We start from the raw sequence: 27,780 nt of genomic DNA, 5'->3' as shown, positions 1-27,780 counted from the left end.
AATTGTGAAAAGTTCCCGGAAGTTGGATGAGGCGTTGCTGATTCTGGAGTTGTAGCTGTTGGCTTTGGCTGCATGCATTTCCCTTCTATAGTTTTTGGTGAGAGAGGAGAAGAGGAATTTGGAGAAGGGGAGTTCAGGAGTAAACCAAGCATTTTCTTGATGGTTTGACTTTCCTAAGTTTGAGACGGGCAAGCGACTCGACTGCTTGTGCAATAGTTTGTTTGTAGAGGTCGACCAGTGCTGCTGGGTCTGTTACTGAGAATGGGGAGTGTGCAAGGGTAGCAAGTTAGTGGTGCAAGGTTGTTAGGGTTGAGGTTTTTTGTGCACCGGGCCATACATTGAGGTGGTCTGGCCAAGGGCAGGGAGAGGTGAAGGGAGTGGGAATGTTACAATTGAGGTCGCTTAACCAGTCTACAGTGTGGACTTGGTCGTGGGTGGGTGCTCAAAGAGAAAATTGCGTAAAGCCAGCATGGTTAAGTGCCGTGGCTACACTGGTGGCCAGTGAGTCTGCTGGGTCGTTGAGGCCTAGGTTGAGGTCCCCAAGGATTATGACATTTGAGTTGGTCTTGATGGATGGGAAGATGCTTTGCATTAAGCTATATTTGAAGGTAAGGCTGGGGCCAGGTGGGCGGTACATAAGGAGGACAGTGATAGAATCGGTTGGAGACATGGAGATCTTGGCGAGTAGGGATTTGAAGTTGGGAATGACGTTGGTTTGCATGATTCTAATAGTGAGCGTTTTTTTAAAGATGAGGGTGACTCCGCCTCCTGTTTTAGAGGATCTGTCACATCTTAGGATGACAAAGGATGGGGGGATGGCAATAGAGAGGGTTGGGCCTGCAGCGGGATGGAGCCAGGTTTCAGAGAGGGCGAGCAAGTCAAAGTCGTTGGAGGTTATAAGATCAAGGATTTCAGCTTTGTGTGCCGGGACTGATCTTGCACTGATTAGCGCTCAGTTGATGGCCTTGCAGATGGGTCTGGCGGGCGTGCATGTTTGAGGAATTTGCAATGGCTGGGGAGCGTAGAGAGGGAGTTGTGGTATTAACTGGGTGCTGAATCTGAGGAACCTATTCCTCGTGAGAATCAGAGGGGGTGAGGCGATGGCCAAATCATAGATTTCGGTTAGCGTGAGGCCTGGTATGCGAAGCTGCGGTGGGTGGAGTGATTGAGGAGCATGGTGTGGGACGCATGAGGTGAGCCAAGTACGCAGACTGAGGAGGCTGTTGCTCGTAAGGATTGGCAGGGGCGTAGCAATGGCAGAGTCTAGGATTTCGGGTTGCACAGGGTTTGGTCTGCAATGGGCGGAGTAGTTGAGGAGTGTGGTGAGGGCCGCATGCACTGAGACGAGTGCGTAGCCTGAGGGAGACTATTCCTCGTAAGGATTGAAGGGGACCAAAGTGATGTCAGAGCCAAAAGTATCCAGCTGATAGGGAAGTAGGTGGGGTGGCCTGGGAGTGCATTAGATGAGTGGCGAGGTGCGGAAGGGTGATGCACCAGGGCGCTTACATGCAGTCCATGTGGAGCGGGAGTCCTTGAAGCGGACTGGCTTGCGTGGAGGGTGATGTAGTGGTTCTTGGGTTGCTGGCTGAGGCCTCGGATCTGGTTGGGGTTGTTACAAGTCGAAGGTGATGGGTTCAGCCAAGAATGTGAAGTGAGGTGCGTAGCAGACAAGTGCAGCTGTGCCATTGTGCAGGGTCAGAAGTCATGTGATGTCATTGGGCGTGTGACATCTCTTCTGCTACCCCTGGCATTTTGGTGAATTGACGTCCGTCCTCAAGGACAGAGATGTATTCAACTAACAGACCACACCAAACTACACTGGCCTGTTACAGCTTGCCTATAGCAAAGCCCTGTCTCAATAAACCTCTAGCACTGTATGCCTGCATGGGCTCTTAGATTACAGAATCCATGCCTTCTCACCGCCCCTCGGTCCAGGGTGGACGTTTCAGGGAATCACAAGCTTTACCCCCAACTCGCGCCACTTCTATCAGCTGCAGAAATTTAATGAGAAAAAGGGTTCATCCCAGTCCTTTAGAAAGGATGCTTAACAATATTCCCTGTTGCACTAGTTGCTCCTCAGCATGTCCTATTTTACACCCACTTCGTGTTGCATCTTGGCCTTTTCGCCTAACCTGGTCAATGCACACAATTGTGTTTTCCCACACTCAGAGATACCCTGAGACTGAATGGTTTATTTAATGAACACACACATATGCTAAGTAACATTGAAGGTCAGTTCGTTTCGGGGTACTGACCGGGTGAAGTCTTCTATGTCCACCAGCATTGCGTCTTGCTCCATGTGCAATTCATCACGGATAAGGAGAAGCTGAACCAACTCTTCATTCAGACCTGGCAACACAAGAGGTAGCTGCTTAGTTACTTCCAGGCAACATAAAAACTACAAGTTAGGAACACGGTTCTTTGCAAAATGGCTATATAGTTCAGTCTTTCGTACTGCATTTCTTTTCTTTTTAATTTAAATGTTGTATTACACAGTACAGAAACCCAACAAATGACCCAAACACTCAAAAAGTAAGAAAATTGTAGGTAAATGTATGGCTTGGGTCTATTTGACTTAAAACCTTTGACCTAATCACATTTGATGGAATTTATTTGACCTTTTTTTCGGTCTTTTTTTCGGAGACCCCCGCAAACCCCCCACTTCCCCTCAATCTAATCTATACCCTTACCCACACACACATATATATATTTAATTAAATTTGACCAAATAAACGGTCCAAAAAATTTGATCAAATGTTTTTAGGTCAATCATGCCAATACCAACTGTATAACTATTTCTTTCCATCTAAGAGACTGTAGTTCGCTAAAATGTACGCATCCACCAGAGAACACACCCCTGCATCTGTAACAACATTAGTTGCATTGGTAAATAGTAGAGGAAAACAAGAAACATGACACTAAAAGAATACAAAAGTTAATAAAGAGTGTTTATCAGTGCTCCACCTTAAGCTGAGAAAGAACACATTTCGGCTTCTGGTGATTCATTTGACTATTGCCAAACTATTCAATAATCCCCTGAACACCAAAACATGCCATTCCGTGCACCCCAAGTTTTCTCCACAGTCGCTTCCTCATGGGAATGTGACCTGACACCCGTTGGCAGATGTCGTGTTAATAAATACGTACTTTCTATCTGTGAGTGCAGGTCGTTGACTATCACTTGGAGCTGCCCAATGGTCATATCCCGCAGATCGTTGGGTTTCAAACTCCTTTTCATCAAGCATTCACTGATGTGAGGCATGTGCGGCAGCTGAGGAGAAATGCAAAGAGGAACAGTTATCGTAAACCCCTGTCAAACTAGTGCCTCCAAATACATGTACGCATAATGTCTTCCCTGCTTCACGTGCTCTGCGCGGCACCTCTGCCATTAGAATGCAACTATCCCACATGACAAAATTCGGTCTAGCTGGACACATATTATCACTCATACTCTCCAGACTACATCTCTGCACCCATCCACATATGCCTGCTCAACATGGGTGACTAGCGGGGTCTTGGCCGCCCCTACGTATCGGCTAAATGCAAAATCGCATTCTATAAACTTCTGACAAATTTCCCACACTCGCACTTCAGTCCCCCAGGGGCATTCAACCTACAGTATGTTGAGACCATACCAATGGTGAAAGGCGCTATACAAATGCTCATTAGATCATTGCTTTAATAGAACACAGGCCCACACACAAACGCCTGAGTTTCTTGAATGACCAGAGATTTCCAACGGTTGCCAAAGGCCAGCAGGTGGCAGCATTTTATTATAAACATCATTATCATGTGCCTCTATTTTAGCAGTGAGACTGTGGGTTTGCTCCAGAAGGCAATACACAACGAGATTTTACTGTAAACAAAGCTTTACAAATGTTTGGGCGTAACACGTGTATTTTATATTTTTAGTTCCAGTGGAAAAATCAGACAGAGCAAGAAACGTGCATTGTGTTTCGTTCCCATTTAAATCACTATTTTAAAATGAATTCTACAAACCAAAACAGTAGCTGGAAAAAAGTCAAAATGAGCATGTCCACGCTCGAATCCATTGTTTATCCCTACATGCAAAGGATTGCAGATTCAACATGGAGCATTTTCTTAATAATCTGTACAAGTTAATCTTAAAAATTAGAATGTTAGTCACTGAGAAAGAATCTTGCATGTAAAGTCGCCATCGCCCTATTTCACTCGTCACATGGACTACATCACAAACGGTTCCCTTGCTATGCTGTGTAAACCCCCCGCCCTCCCACACAGGCTTATCCATCTGCAACCAGCAAAACCCCTCTCTCCAGATGTGATAACACATTTGGCCCAGGGGCACTGGTGTGTGTCCCTTGGGTCATAATTCAAGGCAGTGACTTGTGGGATTAAGTAGTCTTCTTACAGTAATGTGGATAACCCCTCACGCTTCGCGCTTGGTTACTACACAATAACTTCAGCAGGATTGTCCATAAAATGAGTGTCCCAAAGTCTTGAGTTGGTTGCTAGTCCAGTTTATTTTCTGGTAGTAACTTGTGCAAAAAACAGCCAACACGTGTTTCGACATAGTCTTTCTCAAGGCCAATACGTTCTTTTATGATTTGTCAGAGTTATTGGTCAAAAGCGTCTTGTAAGCAGTTACCTCTGATGATATGAATGGATAATGTATCAATAAGTCTCCCTCGTTGGAAATAAAGTTTGCGAAGAGGTGCCCTGTGAGAAATCACCTCAGATGCACTCTACGTGTCTTCCGCGTGTCTTCTGGATTGCATCTGAGGTGATTTCTCACAGGGCACCTCTTCACAATCTTTATTTCCAACGAGGGAGACTTATTGATACATTATCCATTCATATCATCGGAGGTAACTGCTTACAGGCCGCTTTTGACTAATAACTATTGGTCTGACAGTGGAGGAACGATGGCCATTATGGTGTGCACTGAGGATTGATGGGGCAGCCTTGTTCCCTGCTGATTCTTCTTGTCATACATAGCACACTGAGCACAGCAAGGCAAGACATGAGTGTATCCCACAAGCCGTGTATTTTAGCCCACAGCAGGGCTTTCCCTGTGTTTTAACTGCAGTGAAGAGGGTGCCTGGGACCGCAGGGTTAAGCTTTTAGTACAATAGTTCCTGGTTGTGATGCCATGCTAGCTGTGTATTGACGGGCTGGTCTGGCCAGCAGAGAGTTGAGCCTGGCAGTAGGGGGCAGCATGGTGTTCTAGAGAGGCTGGAAGGGAGTAACTGTATCTTAGTGACCGTATGAATGACAGCGGACTAGACCACTTAAAGGGAGAGCAGAGACTGCTAGAAGTGCAGAAGGGATTTCATGAGGAGAGAGGGGCGGGAGCAGACCTATTCCAGGTGGGGTGTGGACTTTATCAATGTCCGCGGACTAAAGGGTTTCTACGGCAGAAAGCAACATCATCCCGCGTGGAGGTAAGCGGCTTAAAACAATGGACTATCTATCCAAAATAATGGACCATTAAAAACAATGTATCATTTTAAAAGCCCCTTAATGAACTAATATCAGTTATTGGGTATTTTAGTGATATGCTGACCACAAATGATTCGATTAGAAAAAACCAGCCAGGAACCCAGAAATAACGTTATGCTGGGATTGTAGTAGGCTATCTTTAACCAGTACCAACTTTATACAGCATGCCTCAGGGTGGTGAGTTTTGAAATATAACACTACCTGAGAGAGTAACACGGCTTAGACATTAATGTGAGCACCAGGGGGCAACAGTGGTTCTTCACCCCTTCCCCCTCCCACCCTCTATCCCGGTTGTATTTAAGGTGATTAGAAGGACAGAGATGTGGTTCCTTTCACTATGACACCTGAATAGAGTTACTTCCAAATAAATGACACACCATTTCAGCACACAAAATATGCATATAGATAGTGTGCCTGGCTAGGGGGATACTTACCCCTTGTCTCCCTGCTCTTTGTTTCTTCCCCTTAGGACACAGAAGCACTGCAGGGACCTTATTTGATGGTCCAGCAAGGAAGCTATTCCCCTGTTGGAAAACATGTTGTCCTGACGAAGATGACCACAGCTACAAAGGTCAATGAAACCGGTTGACCGCATTACGAATGAGTTTGACTCATGCGGTTACGCTAACTTAAGAAATTGTTGCAGACCTCAGAAATTGAATGTTCTTTGCTAGATAACAGTTCAACTTCTAGCTTTTTAGGTTCCTGGTGGAAGGAGGTGATTGTTTTTAGTATCAGAACAAGCCAGTTGAGTCAACAGGAACACTCCATTAAACTGGTGATTAAAGCAGTGAGAAATACCAGACAGTAGTATGCTCCATGTTACTTATGTTATAGACATTATCTAATGTCGAAAGTCTTGATTTAGGTATGTGTAACTTGTGTCGGATTTTTATTTGACATATTTGTATTGGATCGGGACAGTTCTTTGTTCTATCCCTTTTAGATAGGCGGTGCACCATCTGACCACTTGGGAGAGATTCTCTGGGATTGGGACAGGGTGTTCTTCCTATAGGGACAGCATGTGCGTGTGTTGTGTGTGTTGATTGAAGGAAGAGGTTGTGGTTCTACCTATACTCTACTTACCTAACAGTTGTCTCCGAATACCGTACTATAGTGTTACTATATTGTATTCTAACAGTAGGAAGGTAATGAAGACCATTAGATCAGCAATGTATACCCTAGGTGTTACAGTGTCCTAGTTTAAAGCAGCAGATCATCTGAGAGAGGCTAGTTCATGAGTTTAAGCCTCGACGAGGCACCCATTAAGGGCTTTGACACCTTTAGTCTAGGAAGACTGGACTTGTTGAGTGCCACCATTATTTGGTTGGGTAAATTACTTTGGCTTGAAGCCCAGTGGTGAAAACAGAAGCATAGAGACTGGTAAACCAGTGTCCTCCTATTGCCCAATGGATTGCTTGAAAGGTAAGCGTACTAGTCTAAAATAACTACAACGCTTGTCGATGACTAATCCGAGTCCATGATGTAATGCACACCCCACAAATGTCGCCAAGGTAGAGAGAGAGAGAGAGAGAGAGAGAGAGAGAGAGAGAGAGAGAGAGAGAGAGAAGAGTGTTATGGGTTTGCCCCACGGATGTATTATGTTTGCTGCTCATCCATACCGATGACAGTCAGGTTTAATTTCTGTGATATAGAAATAGGTCATAGAAATAGATTGGAGGTATCCTACTATGTGTGGAATCGGGTTGGCCCACCGACATCCAATGCTATTGGCATGTTAGGAGCAAGGCCCGGTCATCTGAACAGGCCTCGGGTGGTTCCAGATAGGAGGAGGAAGACAGGAACGCCCCGGGCTGCTTTGTTTCCATATTCGTAGATCCAGGCTTGGACTGGCTTATAGGGCAATAGGCCAATGTCCGAACCAAAAAAACAAAATGCTAGTGTGGGGCAGTTTTTTGGGTCAAAGCGGGCCACTTCTTTGGCCCATCTGGGCCAGTTTGATTAGTTACTTTCCCATGTGGCTAGTAGTTTTGACCAGTGTTAATGAATAAATATTCTTTAAAATGCACAATTTGCATCACATTTTATCAAAAATCTCCCTCGTGGGTACTAGTCAAACAGTCCGTCACAAAAGAAACGAATTGCCATTTCAGACTGTGGGCCACTTTTCTATTGGTGCCTGAGAAAATATTATGCCCCAGTCCAATCCTGCGTAGATCTAGAGGTATATGGGATGGGGTAGGGGGTAAAAAGAAGAAGTCGGAGGCGATTAGAACGAAGAAAAAAAACCGAATACGGCTCCTTTTATTTTTTATATTCCTATGGAGCAAACATGATGTGCAGATTTCTGATGACCAGTCACTATTCATTAGAAAGTCATTATTATGTATGTGTGACCACGGACCCTACATTGTATATAGTTGCCTGCATTATATCTTCTATGAAGTATTTGAACTTCAGAATCATACTTTTTCATTTATTTATTTAATTGTTTTTTATAACGCACCTAACACCGTACTTGAGTTTGGTTTCTAAGTGCGGATTCGGGATTCGAACCACTGTTGTTCTGAGTGGTCTTGCTTCCAAGATCAACGCCTTTCCTCTGTGCTATCCTGCATACTTTCTTTAACAAAATCCAGCATCAGGTAAATGAAACACTTGATACACAACTCAAGGTTTGTCAATGTATTGTCAACTCGCGTGTGATCTGTCTCATGATAGTATAGGGTCCTAGTGACCTTACAGTAAGTGGAGGCCCTGAGGTTTCACACTCCTCTATGTGCTTGTTGACTCTGTGTAATCTGGCCTGAGGGAAAAACAGATCTCCAGCAATAGCCCTTTCTCCAAATGGATGCGGCTAGCGTCACAGGGCGACAAATTAAAACAGGAGGATTTGGAGGGGGAGTTACATGCGTGCATCCTCCCACGGCCACTCAGGGATCTGGCTCACACCAGGGCCATCACTAGATAGTGCATGTAAATGGGATCACATGTTATCATGGGCTACCATTCAGATTAGTGATGAGCATTTCATAAATTGAAGAAAGAAGTAGAATGAAAGGAAATGATAAAGAAGAGAAGAAAAGGGTAGACAAGGAAAGGAGAAAGGAAAAGACCAAAGAAATCCAGAGTGCTTGGATGGGAAGAACACTCTATAAAGGTAACACAATGAGATCAGTTTAGCTTCATGGGAGAACGCTATTTACATGGTAGTCACAATCAAAGACGCTGAATATGCACAACGTACCATGCATTAAGAGAGCATATTGTGATACGCACAAAACTTAAGCCTTATAAAGCGAGGGAGTGGGCCATATCCCAGGATAATGACCCACACAAAGAACGTTAGAAGTTGGGGAATGATCATATCTCAGGGGACAATGACCCCCCTTCAGGTCTAGAAGGATTGGGTGGAGTCCAGCATTAAGCACTATATTAGAACCTGATATTATCATCATTGCATTTCCTGTCCTTTTCTAAAACCCTCATAAAAGCCTGTAATTCATTTCCTTATTACAGCGTTATATTGACATCCCCATGCACCAGTGCTCGGAGGCTGTTCGTTCTGCAGCAGTGCACCAAATTAAATGTACTCACTTACTTGTTTACCTGTCTCAGGGAAATGGCATTACTAATGAAACTTTAATAACTTGTAATGCCAGAATGCCTGCTGCTTGAACCAGCACAGAGTAGAATTGCAGCTGCCATTGGGGCACTCAATTACAGCCATGACTAGCTTTTCAGATTCCTTTCTTCTAAAATAATTGTCTGTGACACTTTATAGCCATTATTTGATAGTAAAATCTGTATGGCATGATCTATATTATGAGCTCTGCTTGAGTTTAACATAAGAAAGCAAGACCCTTTCTGCATGCTATTATACATTTTAAACGATAAATGTCTTTTGTAACAGTGTATAATTATAAATGATCTTTTTTTTATGAATGGCTTATTGTTTGCACCACATTGCAGGATGCGTACTGGCATTTTTTCCTCTGAACGGATTCTGCATTGTGTGCCACAAACTGGAGGCTCTCTTGCATTAGAGTGAGCAAGAGGCCAAGTAACAAAGGGCATGATGTTTTGGCCATTATAGGTGAGCAAATATCCCCAATCTCACGTACCTTCAATGCATACTGCAAGTCACCTCAGAGTGCATGACAGAGAAACCTGGCCTTCAGTCTCCTTCCTCTGTTTGGCCGCACGACCCTTGGTGACTTGCACTACCTTTATACTGGACAGTAGAGGGCGCTTTACGGATGCATCATTCGTAGTGGAAGTAGTACTCATTATAATTACAGCTGCTGAATGGGAGAGATGGCAACAGAGGTGAGATGCTCGAGCCACCATGGATGGCACAGGCAGGCAGCTGGAGTTGTTCAGTTCATTTATGCTCATTTCTTTGACCCACTTGTTAGATCAAGTAAGAGCACAATAATGATGTAATTCTAGAGGACACTTAATTCCTTGAATACATCCAGAGAGTAGTCCAAATGATAAAACATTCCTCTTGCGTTTAAATAAACACACTGCTAGACCCACCTTTAAGTGCTACTGCAGTTTGTGTCAAAGGTTGAGTATGCATGAAACCCCAGGGTACAGGTAAGCATTACACATCTCCCTAGTACACATCTATATAAAACACACACTTTGCAACACATTTGCTCTCTGGTTTATACAGCAGATTATCATCCTGCAGGGGTGCACCAGCCAATCGGAGGCTCCGAATGCTGGCTGTACTATATGGTACAAGCCCGTGTTCCGAGCAGCCTGGGCAGCCAGCGTCCCATTCCCTTCCCCTCCCCTCCCCCCCCCCCCACTTCATCTCTTAGCACCCACGTGTTTTCTTTTCAGGGTGTGTTTTCTGTTTTTTTTAATAAAAAAAGAAACTTACCTTAGAAGCGCGACCCGACGTCGTGCAGTCCTGTTGAACAGGAAGGCAGTTTTCGATGTTGATGACGATCCATGAAAATGGACTTCCTGTCCAACAGGACTGCACGACGTCGGGCCGTGCTTCTAAGGTAAGTTTCTTTTTTATTTTAAATAAACACCATTAACACCCGTGTAGACACCGACATGGGTTTTAATGGCAATATGCCCCTCGGTGGTGACCTCACCCTTTAGGTAATGGCCCGCCACCCTCGTTAATGGACCAGTGCTGTTCTTGGGCCCTTAACCTTGGCGGCGTGCTGTTAACTACAGGGTGGGGCCGCCACGGAGGGGCATATCGCCTCAGTAGAGAATTATTGAAGCAGAAACTAGGATTCAGAAGAAGTGTCTACTCACAATCTGAGGAATGAGTGGCACGCAAGATTCTGTGGGCATGCTAAATCCGCTGGCTCATAGATGACCCTGGTCTCTCTTTGCACCATGGCCCTTGTTTATCTGGAGGTGTGAATGTTATGTCGCATCACATGAACCACAGCTGTGCACGTTCAAGCACCACTTTGAGTTTGAAAGACGAGATCCGTCTGGACAGCAACATTGGCATGGATTACTCAGAAAAACTGATAGATGAGAGGGGCTTAAATTCCTTTACGATTTGCATAACATGATCTAAACTACTATTAATATGTCTTGGACTGGCAGCTCCCCTAGTCTCAGCTGAGCCTCCTGGCAATGGAAGTCCTCAAGATGCCAACATGCTTTGCGGCCAGTGTGATCTTGACTCAGACTTTTTGCTTGACCGCCGCGCACAGTGTCAGTCCCTATGACATAGGACTGTCCCAAATGAGATGGAATGTCACTACTGACAAAAACTCTCCCATTGCTCTGACAGTGGATGAAAGCACAGCAAGGTGAGCTCATTCTTTTCCTACGGCTCCAGATTGAACATAGGCTGCAAGAACATTCTAGAAAGTGGATGCATGTTATGGTGTTTTGCGAGAGCCCGGAGATGAAAGACTGCTCACTGGTGCCACTAAGGCGGGCACACTATGAGACCCTTCCCACTCAAATGGGGTTTCACAGATATGCTTTAAAGATTGTCAAGTGTTCTCCTTGGCTTATGCAATATTCACTTTCCTACAGTGCAGTTTGTTTACACATCACTGACATGTCCCAGTAGGATAGCTCAGCGGCGGCGTGCTCGACTTGGAAACAAGATGACTTGGAGCAACACAGGTTCGATCCCTGGGTCCGCGCTTAGAAACCTCTGGGTATTAAGCGCATTATAAATAACCTATCATAACATATCATATCATATCATATCATGTCTATTACTTTCTGAGTATACTCAATAGAAGCATGCCCCACCTACCCCATTTCATCCTAGAAATCTTCATCCAACCCATTCTACTTCACTCCAAAGACCCACACCCTACCAACCCTATCTCGCCCCAGTAACAACCACCCACCATACCTCACCTCAGAAATCCCACACTCAATAACCATAGCAAACCCCAGCAACACCCACTCACACTAGTATACTGCAGCAACAAATCACACCCAGCCTAACTCACCTCAGCAATAACCTTCATCCACACACCCCAGCAACCAACCCTAGCTCACCCGAGTAGCAAACCACCACCCACCCACTGTCACTCACAACAACCCCTGCCCACTTACCTCACCCCTGTAACATCCCCATGTCACCCGCCCATCCCTATTCAACTCAATCAACAACCTCCTGGAGCAACAACCACCATAGTGTAACACGGTAACAAACTTCCAGCCACTCTAGCTCCTTCATCCCGAAAGTAACCCCCACTGACACCCCATAGCGCACCCCATCAACAACCACAGGTAGCAAGAATACCCCACTCACTGAAGCTCACCCCTGCAACAAACCCACCTACCCTACCTCAGCGCAGCAACCCCAACCCCCAAGCTCCACCCAGCAAACCATAACTCAAGGCAGAAACCATAGTTCAATTCAGAAAACCATTCCAATGAAAAACAAATGAAAACAAATCGACAATAGCTTAGTAGTTGGATACCTTGTAGTGAATCTTAATTCCATATGGATATTATTAAACCTATAGGTCACACTTCCAACGTGAACAACTGAACCCTATCAACTTAGTCTCCATTGAATATCTGCATTACTAACTGATCTTGAAAGGTTGCCCATGAGAGGTAGGGCACTTGTTGATGAGATATTAACATAACCGTTTGAGGTAAAACACTCTAATTAGAAATCCTTCTCTTTGATTACACAGAAATTACAGAAGGAATTAGAAGACTTTTTCAGAACATGAACATTTATCAAATAGCTCTGCTCCTGAAGAAGGGATGTGATAGTCCCGAAACGCGTTGACCTTATTTCTTTTTATTTATTGAACTAAATATGTGTAAAAAAACACATTGAACAATATATATTGACTATTGAGGAAATGTATCACACTATCAGATTGTTTGTTTTGGGGTTTGCTGATTTAAGAATTGTATGTTAATTTCAAATATTGCTTCATTCGTTTGGAAATATAATTAAGAAAACAACTTGAGATACATTTCTAATGTGAATTATTTGAATATGTACTAACCAACAAGTGGACGTTCTTCCCACTAAGATCCCTTGATCCAAAATGTTTTATATTTAACTCAGAGATACTGAATTAATCATTGTTTGTCAGTTGACAAAATCCTAGAGTGTGCAGGGGACGCGATTGTTCCACAGCCTGTGGACACCGTTCTCTTTTTCTTTAGACTACTACAACCAAGTGTCAGGGTTGCATTACACTCCTCTGCACCTCACTACTACTATAGACCCTAGAAAGCCATACTCATAGAATTTGGTGTGCACCAGTGTAAATTGTGTCTTTCCAGATCAATCCTCGTCCCTCAGCCAGGTTGTCACCTGTCTCATGCAAATACCTACATTTCACTGAATACCATTTCCCCGAATGAGAGATCTTCAAAGGTTTTTTTCTTCAAATTTGGTTGGGTAAGTCTTTACCCCTAAAACATAGATGGGGCTGGGGTAAGAGTATAAGATAGGGTAGGGGGACATAAGGGACGTGGGACGGGGAGGTCACCCCTGCATAATTAAAATAATAAATCGAAGACAAAAATTCTAAGATTTCTCTATGAGGATAAATGGATTCGGTGAAATCACATATATCCGTCTCATGTATCCAGGTCTGATATTGTAGAGTAGTCTGTGCCTCAGTGCCACTAAGACCGATGTCATCCACTTCTTGTCCTCTGCTTTGCCTTTTGCTTGGCCATCCTCTTTGAGTCCCCCAACTGTTATAGTTCCCTATCCAAGGACCGTGGGTGTTATCCTTGAAAGTGGACTCTCCTTTATCCAAAAATCCTTAAACTTTCTGAACAGTCTCATTTCCCATTGCACCTCCTCAAGCATATTCTGCCATTCTTCTATTTCCCTTATAATGCAGAGCTCACCAGAGTCTTGGTCCTCTTGCAGCTGGGCTATTGCAATAGCCGCTATCTGGGCCTCCCTAAACACTTAGACGGCTAGGCTCTTCTTGGGCCTCAGACCTCTCAAACACATCACCTATGCCCTGAAATCCCATTATGTGCACCCAGTTGACACCCAACACACCAGGCTTCCTGGGGCTGAGGACCCGGGTACCTGCAGTGCATGGTAAGGAAGGACTGTTTGGCAATTTCCTTGCAATCACTCTTGGTGTTTGGTGCTCTATGGAGGAGGCAGGACTATCAGGTCAGCAAAGTCCCATCTCTGGAGAACTCTTACAGCTCCACTAAGAGAAGGAGAAAGCCTCTCCCACCTCCGCAAAGACTCTCCAGTTCAAGCAGCATATTGAAACTTAGGTCCGATCTACCCCCAACCCCCAGTGAGGTGATTTATGAGGTATCTGTTGACAGCACACTCATCATGTATTTTCTTGGAAGCTGCTTCCGGATCCCTGTGTTTTTGCTGTTTTGTGACGTTGATGTCATATGGGCACTTACCCCTTCCCCTCCCCCCTTCGTGCATCTGATCGGAAGGTGACAAAGCTGCAAAGATCAGTTTCCTCCCCCCACCCCCTTTCTATTTGAGCTATCACGAAAGACCTGTGTTCACAGAGGGCACCTTTTAAATAAATAAATAATAAAACGGCAGGGGTTGCCAAATGCCTGGCAAATGCATATCCAATGCCATTACAAGGGCCAACACTGTTGGCTTTGCCAATGCGCGTCTAATGGTGCATTCGGTTGTGCTCACTTTACAGTTTGTTCTTGTCTTTTATCTGCAGCTTCTAGTTATTTGGCTGCGAGCTTTCCAGTTTGCCTGGGGTTTTGGCAGCTGTGCTTGTTCAACCTTCTATTGACATCAGTTATCTCCAGTCCAATGTGCCCTCCCAGAGGTTCCCCTAACACCCAGGGTTCCGGTTACTTGTTGGTATTTATTTTTGAGGAACGCTTTCCTCTTCCCTTGACACGAAAGGCAGTAGAGTAGCATTGGAGAATAGATCGACCACCTCTTTTCAAAAGGTGACATCGGCTGAGGGTCCACGCAGGACCTGCGTGCCATAGTATTTCTCGGTCTGTCTTGAGACATAACCAATCAATTCATTACGTTTACACAAAACAGGGGGTCGTGTATCAGAATGCTACAGCACGTCACTTTTCTCGGGGTACGCTTGTATGTCGGAACGTTTGTCAAATACTTACAAGATCAGCGACTGGGGACTTCTTCCTGTTCTGCTTTTCCACTTCCACCTGCATTTTGGCCATTGGCTTGGCCATAGCCAGCGCCATTTTGGCCTCGGCTTGCAGCTTCTTCTGCCTGGTGATGAAGTCCATATCCTCGTAGGCCTCAGACTCCTCTTCAGTAGTATCTCTATCAGAGTAGGAAGAGCTTTGCTTGCTCTGCAAAGATGCACAAAACATGGGGTTATCAGAGTCGGCCATATTGGAAGACTTGGCTTTCCGTGCTGAGAAACGGAGTTGCATACCATTAACTTTTCTGACGGAAATAAACACATTTCCAGTGCAATCATCATAACATACATCCATTCTAGACTTCACCCCGACCATAGCTCCCTTACTGCCGTTTTTGTTTTCTTTCTGTAAGAGGTTTCCCAGTGAAAGCGCTTTCAGGCAGCAATCTCGCGAGATGCCACCTTTCTGACAAAACTGCCAAATGAAACAAAACAAAAACATTATGTGATGGTGTGTGCTATTATTGCCCAATTTGTGTGTACCTGGCTCACAAGGGATGAAGGAATGAATCCGCCCGTTGGCATTCACGCCAGTGCCCTGCTGCAGGCTGAACATTAACGTCTGAAAGGGCCATTTCACTTTGCTGATGTGTTTCTCTTAAACACTGCGCCAACCCAGGAGAGCAGTAGTTAAGTGCCAAGGACGAGTATGCTAGTCCTTTTTGCATAGACTTGCATAATAGCCTGGCAGGAGGACAAATATACCCGGGTTGTGTTTGAACTTAAAGCACAATATAGAGCGTCGGTGAGTGCAATGTTGATGTTCATCAATGTCAGTTTTTTGTTTTATGACTTATAGGTTACGACTCAGGGGTGTTGCTAGGTCTGGAAAAGATTTGGGGCTATGCTAATGTCGGGACTGACAGGACTCTGGGCTAGCCAGCCTCTTTGGTTGTAGCCCGAGTGCTTCTATCTGGGGCTACAACCAATTGACCCGGGGCTATAGCCCCCTCAGGACCCCCTCCCTAGCAACCCCTCTGCGTTAAGGTGGGAGTATACATAAGTGGAAGGGTTGTTAAATGTGGCGTCTTCCATTCTCGGTAGCATCTTCTGCATTCATAGCAATGCAGAATGCGATCAACCCAAATACAACTATACAACTAATTGGGGGGGGCTCCACTCTATGGCTCCATCAACCTAAAATGGATGCAATCTTGGCTCGAGCCCAGTGGGCAGCATGGATGATGCTGGCACAGTTCTTTTTCCAGACCCGACTGAGGAATAGGAGAGGTTCAGATTTCCAGCACACAATGGGCTTGGATTACAAAAGCGTTTTTCAATGGCACAATCCCATTGGAAAACGCTTGGTAAACCAGTCCCTGTGTCATTGTTGTGTCTTGCCTTTCCTGTATGTCTGGCCCAGTGATGTCACCATGAGAATGTTGAGTGAGAGATTAGAATGTTTGGATGTGAAAGGGGTTCCACACCCAGACAGTTAGAGATGTAAGCCTGGGTGGTGGGAGCCAGTGGGCTTGTGTTCCCAAACCCTCCAACCCTTATATGTACCTGTACTGTTCCTGACCTGATGTATCCTGCAACCTAATAAAGGAACTTCCTAGGAACCCACCTGCTGCCTCCTGGTGTCACTTCATTACAGTCATGTGACTTGCAGAAGTTGGCAGTAATGCTGACAGTGGTTGAGATCAGGAAAAAAACAACCGCCATTTTGAATGGCAGAACGAGCTTCTTACCCGCATCGGCATCTGCTAGTGCGAGTGGTAAAGCGGGCCCGTTGGGTCAATACGATCAAGGGTTAGACAGAATAGGGGTGACGGTCAAAAGATAGGTCACAAAAGAATCATTTTGGTCTTCAACTTTCATTTTCTGTGTTTCATTTTTTGATTAAACTGTAGATTTGTAGGTTCTGACCAGTTGGGATCTTTTTCTCAAGACTGAAAAGATGAGGGGGCAACAATACCGGTAGGTGTGCGACTCTTGCCTGACCTACCATGGGCGACATTGGCGTGTCGAGGCTGGTTTCCGTCTTGCTGTCATCGGCGTCGCTATCCTTGTCACTTCCACTGTCATTCACAAAACATATCTGCAGGTTCATCCCACTCTGAAGTCTAGAAGCAGAGAGAAACAGCACATGTTTAGCCCATACAAACAAGGTTTATTTTAAATTAAATAAGGGCATGTCTTTTGACTTATAAAAAAAAAAAATATATGGTACCTTTCAACAACTGTTTTAGCACCCAGAAGATAACCCTGGGATCAGGGACAGGATCCGTGCGTTGATTGCATAAACATGTCATATTTGTGGGTGTACATGGTAAAACGTGCAGTCGAGGGAAAAGAGGTACCCACGCAGGTTCTGCCCCCGCAAGCGCTACCATTGTGCATTGAACCATTGATCTGGCGGGAGTGCACACATGGGAACAGCCTCTATGCCAGCTAAAGCAAAGTGTAGGCCAATAAAGAGGCCTGTGTATACCTCCCTAAAAATATGCCCCTAACCCACCAGAATGTCATTTGTTAACAAAAGGTTTTAAAAAAAAATGTTTACAATGGGGGTCATTGCGATGTTGGAGGTAATGGAAAAACAATGCCGGTAAGGGATTATCGGCACCGCATACTGCTCTGGCCTATTACGAGTCAGCAACCCGGTATCAGCTCCACCGCTGATACCGTGCTCCCCCGTACTGGCATGCCGCTACGCGCGTGCACGCATACTCATAATAGGACGTTGTTAGCGGCATCATTGCTAAACGGACACTGTATTGCCTCCATACCGGTAAAAACTGTTTTTTACTGCGAATCTCGTAATGACCCCCAATCTCTCTATGCGCCTGATTCACAGCGACTTTTCAAATGGGACTCTGCCATTTTAAATGCTTCTGAGAATCAGGCCCTATATCTTTTTCTTACACTCATTAGCTGATCCCCATCTGGACGCCTATTCCAGCCCACCTTGCAGCCTGTGAAATATGCACTATTGCACTTTTTCATGTAAGGCGTTGCACTGTTTGCACAGGCAGCCGATGGCAGAATCATTAGTTAATTGCAATGGGCTCTAAATTAGATGAACTATAAACAATAAACATAATGTATCATTTATTGTACTTTTACATGGGATATTAATGTTTAAGAGCAGTATCCATCAATTTCTGAGCAGGCTGGTGCTGCAAATCTTCCCACTGCAATATAAGTTTAACCAGCTGCTACAATGAAGGCTTCTTAAAGTGTACGTGCATTTGCTGCCATCTACTGATAGAAATGCGTAGTGCAGCTCGTACTACGACGATTTTTTTATTGTTTAATATTGAATAAAATATATATTTTGAAAAAAAAATACATCGTGCAATTATAAATAAGTGGGGTTCAGCTTGTTGGAGTCTTTCCGCTTGCAACAATAGGGCGAAGCATTCGAAACCTCTCAAAAAGTGTGTCTCCGTCCACACACTTGTCCCTGTTTCCATCTGATGGAGAAGGTCTTTAGAACTTGCCAACGCTCATGCATTATCCATCACAGCATAATACTGTGTTAGTCCAATGAAAGATATCAAAACTGGACAACACTGATGCTGCTTCGCTCCAAAGGGTTCTGTTTGACTTCTTGTGAAAATGTGATGATAAAAGATATGTATCAGGCTGTTTACCAGACAATTCAGTCCATCGTCAGCACTATATAAAGTGGTCTAGCTGGGTACACATCTCTCTCTCCTGCGCTAGCAATCTGCCTCAACTACCGACAGCACCCACCCACGTGCCTGATCTCTGGGTTGCTTACTGGAGCCCAGCCAGCGCTCCCTAAATCCTAATTCTGGCAGAATGCACACACGCTTCTTAAACTCTTAGGGCCCGATTCATGGATTTTTTTGCATGGTTCAAAGTGACTTTGCACTGCTGAAAAGTGACTTTGTGCTGCCCACACAAACCCTGATTCATGGAACTGTGCAAAGTTCATTTTGTTCTGCAAAAAAGACTTTGCACTGAATTTTGCACTGCAAAAATACAATTGCAGTCTATGAATCAGGGTTTGTGTCGGCAGTGTAACATCACTTTTCAGAGGTGCAAAGTCACTTTGAACCGTGCATGATTCAGAACGTTCCCATACCTGGACTTCGATCCCCAAGGGCGTCCAACCACAAAGCGCATTGAGGCCATCCAAATGGGGCAATGGTGCTCTATAAATGACGACTAAAATACAATACAATGTACATGACAAAGAGACAAGGAAATGTTGCCTGATAAAAAATAATTGTGAACTAATGTGGGCTTTCATTGGGGCATGCAAGTACCGACCTAACACTAGCAAGCTCAACTCCACACACACTCTTGTAGTCCCTCCAATGTCTCCTATCCATTGTGCTCCCCCTCAATACTTCCCTTTCAGCGCCGATGCAATATAGAAAGACAGCCGCAGATTAAATAGTGATCGATGATGCTTAACACATGGGTACATATGCAATGGTAAGCTTCAAAATCATTGGGTAGAAGCATGGGTCACAAGGTGGGACATGGACAAAATGTAAATTACAAAGGGAGGGACAAATATGAAACACATTGCTCTGGACAATACTCGACACAACGAGGTACTCAACCAAACACAATTGTACTCACAAATAGCGATCGAAAGAATTTCTCTTCGCAATTAATTGGTGAATTTCGTCTATATTGTGCTTCCATTAAAGGAGTTTATACTAGAATTGCGGAAACATTACAAATGATTTACAGGGATGGAAGCAAAAATAGTGAATCTTGTCTTATGTTTTTAACTCAGCCAAAAAAGTGCTGGTAGCATGTAACATTTCTCATGACTGAAATTGCTTAGATTTTGCAATTTGTGGTAATTTGGGGCGTGAAATTATAGAGCAATTTCAAATGACTTCTGATTGGCGAAATTTAGCAAAGGGACAAATAGTGCTTAAATTCTACAGATTTGGGGCCCGATTCATGGAAAACTGTGCAGAAATCATGCAAGGGCTGCGTGCCGAGAAGGACACTGCGCAAAGACTAGAAAATGCGCGCACCCCGCAATCATGTAATTACCCCCGCAAAGTAACCGCATTCGCAAGTCACGGCCGGAATGCCCCCGACACTCCTACACGCAAAGCATAAACAGCCAGATCAGGCACCTTTAAGTGCTCTCCTGGATGTGATTACACACACCCTTCAAACAGTTTGTGGGGTCCCCACAAGTAGGCCTGCATCTCAGGTCTCCCGTAACTGCTCCCGGCACCCCAACAACCTGTATATGAAACATTGTAACTCGGTCTAAACTCGGAAAATCTGCGTGCAAACCCCTGTAAACTGTTCCTGCACCCTGCTACACTGCTTATGCAAACCCCTAAGTAAGGTTGGAACCCAGATTGCCTACAAATCCACAATGCAACCCCACCTCCATGCTGCTGATCCTACGCGCAAGTGTACTTATGTCTGCCTTCGGGTGGCGGATCATATGAGGGACTTGCGTGGCCATTTGCCAGTCGAGAGGTTGTGTGATCGAATCCATGAACACATCCCCGTTTTTGGTGTTTTGCCCCCTTCCCAGCCCTCTGCGCAAGCCACAACCATGTTCTGCGTTGAGTCTCGCGCAAGGCCCTCAACGGCTCGCACAGATGTGCTGAGCTAGCACGAACTCCACACAAGTCCAGGAAAAGTGCCAGGCATTTGATTCCATGAATCAATGTAGGCAGATTTGCACACAGTTGCGCATGCAAGTACCCTATTTTACGCGCAAATAAATTCATGAACCGGGCCCTCTATGAATTTCACTCACAACTACTCTCAATACGGGTCAACGGGGTGATATCTGTCACAGTAGAATAATTAACATTTTGCCAACACTTTAAATTGGGACAAACGTGTTGCATGCTGTGTCAGTCTGTATCACTCACACAAAGTCTCACCTTGCCTTAGAACTGGCCCTACTCCCTTTGGGGTCTCGAGGATTGAGATGTAAGGCTAAGCAGGAACAAGTGCAAGTAATGAGCAGCTGAGGATAGCATCCTGTGTCAACAGGTGGTTAACTTTGCAGGCAAGCAAGCCCACTCACTAAGTGCCTGTTTCATGGAACCTTTAGAACTGCTGAAGACAGGTTTGGATACAATCAGGACAAGGAATACACACACAAGTATGGCATACAGCAAAACAAGGAAGACTACAGGGAAAACACAACAAGGGACTTAAAATACAGAAGAGTGGATTGTGTTATTGGGTTTTGAACTGCACACAAATCTTTAACAAGAGGGATGGGGCACATAGATATAGACACATACTGAAGCATCTGCACAATGAGGCGAGTGACACTGTTGTGTTTTAAACACAGTGGCCCTCATTACAAGTCAGGCGTTAAGGGTTTAATGGCGCCGTCGGCGCCGTTCACCCTTAACGCCTGATTCACACTTTAACGCCTGCATTTTGCGGGCGTTAAAGTCCAAGGCGCTAAGCGACGTGGTGCTAATTACGGCACCGTAATTTACGTTGCCGTAATTAGCGCCTTCCCCATCCCCATTATGCCCTATGGGGCAAAAATGGGAATAGGGAATTACCGCCCCACTCACCTTGGAATGGGGCGGTAATTCCGCCATCCACCATGGCGGAATACGGCATGGACCATGGTGCTAATAGCACCATGGTCCAACGCCTGACTTGTAATGAGGGCCAGTGTGAGATGAGTAGACAATGCACACACTGATGGACACAAACATGGTCACAAAAAAGAAACAACGAGGCCTTCTCAAATATTTTGTACCTTCATTGACAGAAATCACCATACACTGATAGTTAAACAGTGGCAACACTTCTCTGCATGATTACAAGTCTCCATAGATCCAGGCTATTGGCTGTCACACAAGCACTAGAGCACATGTATTTTCATCATGTCACAGGGTACAGCAACATCTTTTCATACAGAAGGAAAATCAACTCTCAAAGAAGGAGACTAGGAGGATGAAGGTAGGTCATGTAGAATGGAAACCATCACTCAAAAAAGGGGACCAGGAGTACATGGTAGATTAAGTAGATGAAAAATCACCTCTCATGGATAGAGACCAGGAGGATGGTGGTAGGCCAGGCAGAAGGGAAATCACCTCTTATCGATCGAGACCAGGAATATGGTGGTAGGTCAGGCAGAAGAGAAATCACCTCTCATGGATAGAGACCAAGAGGATGGTGGTAGGTCAGGCAGAAGAGAAATAACCTCTCATGGATAGAGACCAGGATGATGATGGTAGGTCAGGCAGAAGAGAAATCATCTCTCATGGATAGGGACCAGAGGGCTGGTGGTAGGTCAGGCAGAAGAGAAATCACCTCTCATGGATAGAGACCAGGAGGATGGTGGTAGGTTAGGCAGAAGAGAAGTCACCTCTAATGGATAGAGACCAGGGGGTTGGCGGTAGGTCAGGCAGAAGAGAAATCACCTCTCATGGATAGAGACAAGGAAGATGGTGGTAAGTCAGGCAGAAGAGAAGTCACCTCTCATGGATAGAGACCAGGAGGATGCTGGTAGGTCAGGCAGAAGAGAAATCACCTCTCATGGCTAGAGACCAGGGGGTTGGTGGTACGTCAGGCAGAAGAGAAATTACCTCTCAGGGATAGAGACCAGGAGGATGGGGGTAGATTAGGCAGAAGAGAACTCACCTCTCATGGATAGAGACCAGGAGGATGGTGCTAGGTCAGGCAGAAGAGAAATCACCTCTCCTGGAAAGAGACGAGGAAGAGTGTGGTAGTTCAGGCAGAAGATAAATCACCTCTCATGGATAGAGACCAGGAGGATGGTGGTAGGTTAGGCAGAAGAGAAGTCACCTCTCATGTATAGAGACCAGGGGGTTGGTGGTAGGTCAGGCAGAAGAGAAATCACCTCTCCTGGATAGAGACCAGGAAGATGGTGGTAGGTCAGGCAGAAGAGAAATCACCTCTCATGGATAGAGACCAGGAGGATGGTGGTAGGTCAGGCAGAAGAGAAATCACCTCTCATGGATAGAGACCAGGGGGTTGGTGGTAGGTCAGGCAGAAGAGAAATCACCTCTCATTGATAGAGACCAGGAGGATGGTGGTAGGTTAGGCAGAAGAGAACTCACCTCTCATAGATAGAGACAAGGAGGATGGTGGTAGGTCAGGCAGAAGAGAAATCACCTTTCATGGATAGAGACCAGGGGGTTGGTGGTAGGTCAGGCAGAAGAGAAATCACCTCTCAGTGATAGAGACCAGGAGGATGGTGGTAGGTTAGGCAGAAGATAACTCACCTCTTATGGATAGAGACCAGGAGGGTGGTGGTAGGTTAGGCAGAAGAGAAGTCACCTCCCATGTATAGAGAGCAGGGGGTTGGTGGTAGGTCAGGCAGAAGAGAAATCACCTCTCATGGATAGAGACCAGGAAGATGGTGGTAGGTCAGGCAGAAGAGAAATCACCTTTCATGGATAGAGACCAGGGGGTTGGTGGTAGGTCAGGCAGAAGAGAAATCACCTCTCAGTGATAGAGACCAGGAGAATGGTGGTAGGTTAGGCAGAAGATAACTCACCTCTTATGGATAGAGACCAGGAGGGTGGTGGTAGGTTAGGCAGAAGAGAAATCACCTCTCCTGGAAAGAGACGAGGAAGAGTGTGGTAGGTCAGGCAGAAGAGAAATCACCTCTCATGGATAGAGACTAGAGGGTTGGTGGTAGGTCAGGTAGAAGAGAAATCACCGCTCATGGATAGAGACCAGGGGGTTGGTGGTAGGTCATGTAGATTAAACCACCATTCAAAGATAAAAGAACTAGGAGGATTAGAGTGGCTCATAAGGCTCAACAGATAATGACACTTGTAGGCACAATGATTAGTGGGTAAGTAACTCATTATTGTATCCCATAGGGTACTCTCCCATGAGCCACACTGTTGCACATAATCTGAAGTAGTTCCCTAAACAAGATAGAGGAACCCCCCAAAAAAAGAAGCAATTAAACAGGAAATACTCATTTGGGGGTCCGTTTTAAAATAAATAACTGAAAGGAGAGAGGTAAGACAAAACTGAAGTGAACCGGATCACTAAAGGATGTCTGTATCTGGTATTTATGCTAAGTGTCCTTGACTCAAACAGAATACCTTCAGAAATGGACTTCACAGACAGTAAACCAGATTATGTATGGCGGTGTCATGTGGCACTCCCCCATTGACCGATTTCCGGGCAATAAGAGCTCCGAAAATCCATGTAGCTGGGAGATTAGCCAATGGTGAAGGCCTAGACATTCCTCTGGACTAGCTGTGCTGGCAGCATGGCTCTCAGCGTGGCACACCTTCTCTGCACGGGAGCGCCGTGCATACAGCCATGTTGTCAGTCTAGGTCTCCGCCTTGCCTGGGCCGCACCTGACAGATGCAGCCTGGGCACCTACATCACCCCCTAGCCCACCGCTCCTTACCTGCATCAGGTGGGGGGGGGTGGAGGCCCCCATGACAGCGCCACTCTCCTACTTGCCCATTCAGCAACTGACAGGCGTGGCCCGGGAGTAAGTAAAATCATCCGCCCCACTCCTCACCTAGTTGGGTTGTGGGACAGACATACACCCGCCAGCCCCCCTGCACTTACTAGCTTCAGTCATCACTGGCCCACACCTGGCAGGCACGCCCCAGCTTTTTCTAAGATTTGCCCCTGGCTCCTTGTATGTGGGTGCTGAATTTATTTATTTTTTAAAGGGATTTAATAGCTTTATAGACCATGCCCTCAGGCAGTACCGGACCTATGTGCCCGGAAGACCTTGTTAAATAACCTTGCTGCACTCTGCCCTTTAACTTGGTCCTCATGACCCATAGCAGCCCTCAAGCTAGGCCCATAAAGCTTAAGTAAAAAAGTATGTGAAATGTTCCATGTGTGCTGAACACATTAAATTCAAAGAAATACACATTTAAAATAAACTAACGCCACTAGGATGCCTTAGTAAAGGAACAATTAAAGTCAATCTCTGGACCACCAACAGTGAATTAAATAGCTACACTCTTTTCCCACTTTCCTTACTGCAGAGTTTTCATGAGTAATTGTAAACAAACAAGCAGACCCATCCCATGGATGAAACTATAACCCAATGCCACCTTTAAATGTATCTCATTGTGCAGGAAGAAGCTAATAACAGCTTGCTTTAACGACTGTCTATGCTGATGCAATGTAGGAACGGCATTATCAATGCAACCAACCCCACACGTACTTAATTGGCTCAAAGGAGCCCAGTTCAATGACCTCAGGATAGTTTTTTAATTAAATGTTGGGTGCCATGATTTAGCGCTTGCTAACAGAATGTGAGGTGGGTAGAAGACATCCGACTGGGCTTCATGACATGCAGATGCAGTCAAGAGGTAGACTTACAATGATTTGGGGGTTGGTTGCTACAACTATGCAGATGACACCAAAATCAATGCCAGTGAAAAACAAAGCCCAACACTCACCAACTGCCTCACTGAAATAAACCAGTGGATGAGCACCAAGAGCCTTAAACCCAACCCAGACAAAACAGACATCATGATCACACCCAACGACTGGTTGGGCTGAGCTGGGAACCCAACACAGAACACTCACCGTCATCTCTCTCATCATGTCAAGAATACACTGCGCCAACAGCATCTATCTTGGAAGGTCAGAATACCTTATGAGAAAAGTACAATGAATACCGAATGCAGCATCAAGACTACTCCTCACACTCACCGAGAGAGAAAACATCACAGCCGTGCTGAGAACACTGCATTGGTTGCCAGTCAAAAAACAAATCTTCTTCAAAACACTCTGCATAACACACAGAGCTATCCATGGCCAAGGAGCAGAATTTATACAGGGGGAAATCTCCATCTACAAACCAACACGAACACTAGGGTCCAGCAACAACATTCGCCTTTAACCGAAACAATAGGCAAAGCACAAATTCAGAGGATCAGCATTCTCCTGCATAGCGGTGAGACTCTGGAAGTCCCTCCCATAGGAAATAGGAATAACAATCACCTAAAAATTCAGGAAACTGTTAGAAACATGGCTCTTGAAATCACCAAGCTAAAGAGGGAACACCGATGAAAGAAAAACCACCAACACAACACAATAAGAAACTGCAAAACCGGATCACCCAAAGAAACAGAAAACTCGAACCTGAAACTCAATAGAATAAAATTAACCCAATGTATGAACCCAACAAACAGAAAAAGACCCAGACACCCCTGACGAACCCTACTAAAATCTATCTAATACTCTGCATACCCACCACCCAACACAGATGAAACAAGACACACAATTTAGCCACAAAACAAAAACAATGCAAACTACAAGCACGGTACCTTCTCTCCACAGAACCCAAGATGCACATAAAACACTTGCATTCAACCACCCACAAAACACCACACAAATGTCGATCAACTAAAAACACACCAGCACACAGTAACCGTTTTTTCCGAAGTGAAGCCACCAACAGCACATCAAAGCTCTCTTGTGCCTTTCACTCTCAATCCCACTAACTAACCCATCCCAATCCCCTTCTTTTCCAGATTTGCCTGCCTGGGCACCTGGAGACCATGAAAATGGCATAGGTGCGAGGTATGAATCAAAATAACATAACACAACATAGAGTGACAAAGATTTGGGAACATTTAGACATTCAGAATGACACCAGGGGCAGAATTAAGTAATAAGGAGTAGCACAAATTATCAACTTTCAGAAAGACGCTCAATATGCACTTAATTTAAGTTCTATGGAATCAACCCCATAGTCAGAAAGTGCCTCGAGGTGATTCAGTTCATTGTTGTGTGCTACACATTTCTAAACACTCCCTCAGTGACTTCTGGCCTGTAAACACTAACTAGGAAGTCCATGTACCTTTCCCGTTGTAGATCTCAAGATGAAATCATGTCGGTGGGCGGTGCAGGGTTATTGGTACTGTTATTTGCTCATACACATTATCAACATTTCTTTTATGCATAACATTTTGAAAAGGCTTCTCTAATCCTGGGACAGCTGCTTGCAATCGGCCTTTCAACTGCAGTGTTATTTATTTCCGCAGCTGCCTCCATGCGCGAGCGCACTAAAACAAGGTAGCCAGGTAAAGTGCAATGAAGAGTGCAGGCAGCTCAGAAAGGGGCCTCATGAAGTACACCTGTGGCCGGAGGCGCCCTCCACAATCTATAATTGATCTTGCAGGTGAAAGCGTGCCAATGGGAGTAGAAGGAAACACGATGCCAGGAGCAGGACCGAAAGCACCAGTGGCATTCGTGGGAGTAAACCGATGCAGAAAGTGCCATTTGGCGATCCCAGAAAAGGGATGGTTTCGAATGCAAGAACATTCCAGATTAGAACAACAAGCCTCCAGTTTAAAACAGTCACTGATCAGAGAATGAAATAATAGCATGCCTTGCTCCACATTAACAAATCATTGCACAAGCTACTGGTTTTACCACATTCCAAATGAAAATATGTCAATACACCACATTCCATTTCAGAAAATTACAATCTACTGCATTCCAAATCTCCAACACATTTGGTAACTTGCCATTTCAAATACTAATGAACAGAAACACAACCTAATAACATTAAACAAGAGACAGTAAGTAAAATACATTAGCAAAAGTAACCAAATATTTGTAAAGGGTTCATCCCTCCCACGCCCCTCCACCCGCCCATCCCGCATCCCTAGTGCTGACTCAGACAAGGAAGTTCAATGCCATGACGAGAATCTCATCTAGCTCTGGCTGCTTGTGAGATGAGAAGTTCTAGCTCACTGCCCCCCCACTTATTAACCCGGCCCTTGCATTCCCAAGCCA

The 27,780-nt window shown here is 45.2% G+C and overlaps 1 protein-coding gene across 5 annotated transcripts in view; it reads right to left on the bottom strand.

The window, feature by feature from the left end:
- The window catches only part of SCHIP1 (schwannomin interacting protein 1), a 638,382-nt gene that overhangs the window by 6,348 nt on the left and 604,254 nt on the right, over positions 1 to 27,780 (bottom strand). For all 5 annotated transcript variants that reach the window (XM_069618457.1, XM_069618456.1, XM_069618459.1 and 2 more), the window contains 4 exons: positions 17,020 to 17,137; positions 15,022 to 15,219; positions 3,148 to 3,271; positions 2,256 to 2,349 (listed from right to left, as the gene is read on the bottom strand). In XM_069618457.1, coding sequence (XP_069474558.1) covers positions 2,256 to 2,349; positions 3,148 to 3,271; positions 15,022 to 15,219; positions 17,020 to 17,137 — 534 coding nt within the window. The remainder of the gene's footprint in view (positions 1 to 2,255; positions 2,350 to 3,147; positions 3,272 to 15,021; positions 15,220 to 17,019; positions 17,138 to 27,780) is intronic.

This window comes from Ambystoma mexicanum, chromosome 10 (assembly GCF_040938575.1).
Source record: "Ambystoma mexicanum isolate Mex_15411 chromosome 10, UKY_AmexF1_1, whole genome shotgun sequence".
In the NCBI taxonomy this organism is placed as follows: domain Eukaryota; kingdom Metazoa; phylum Chordata; class Amphibia; order Caudata; family Ambystomatidae; genus Ambystoma; species Ambystoma mexicanum.
The sequence above is the reverse complement of the archived record's forward strand: the minus strand, read 5'-3'. Positions and strand labels throughout refer to the sequence as shown.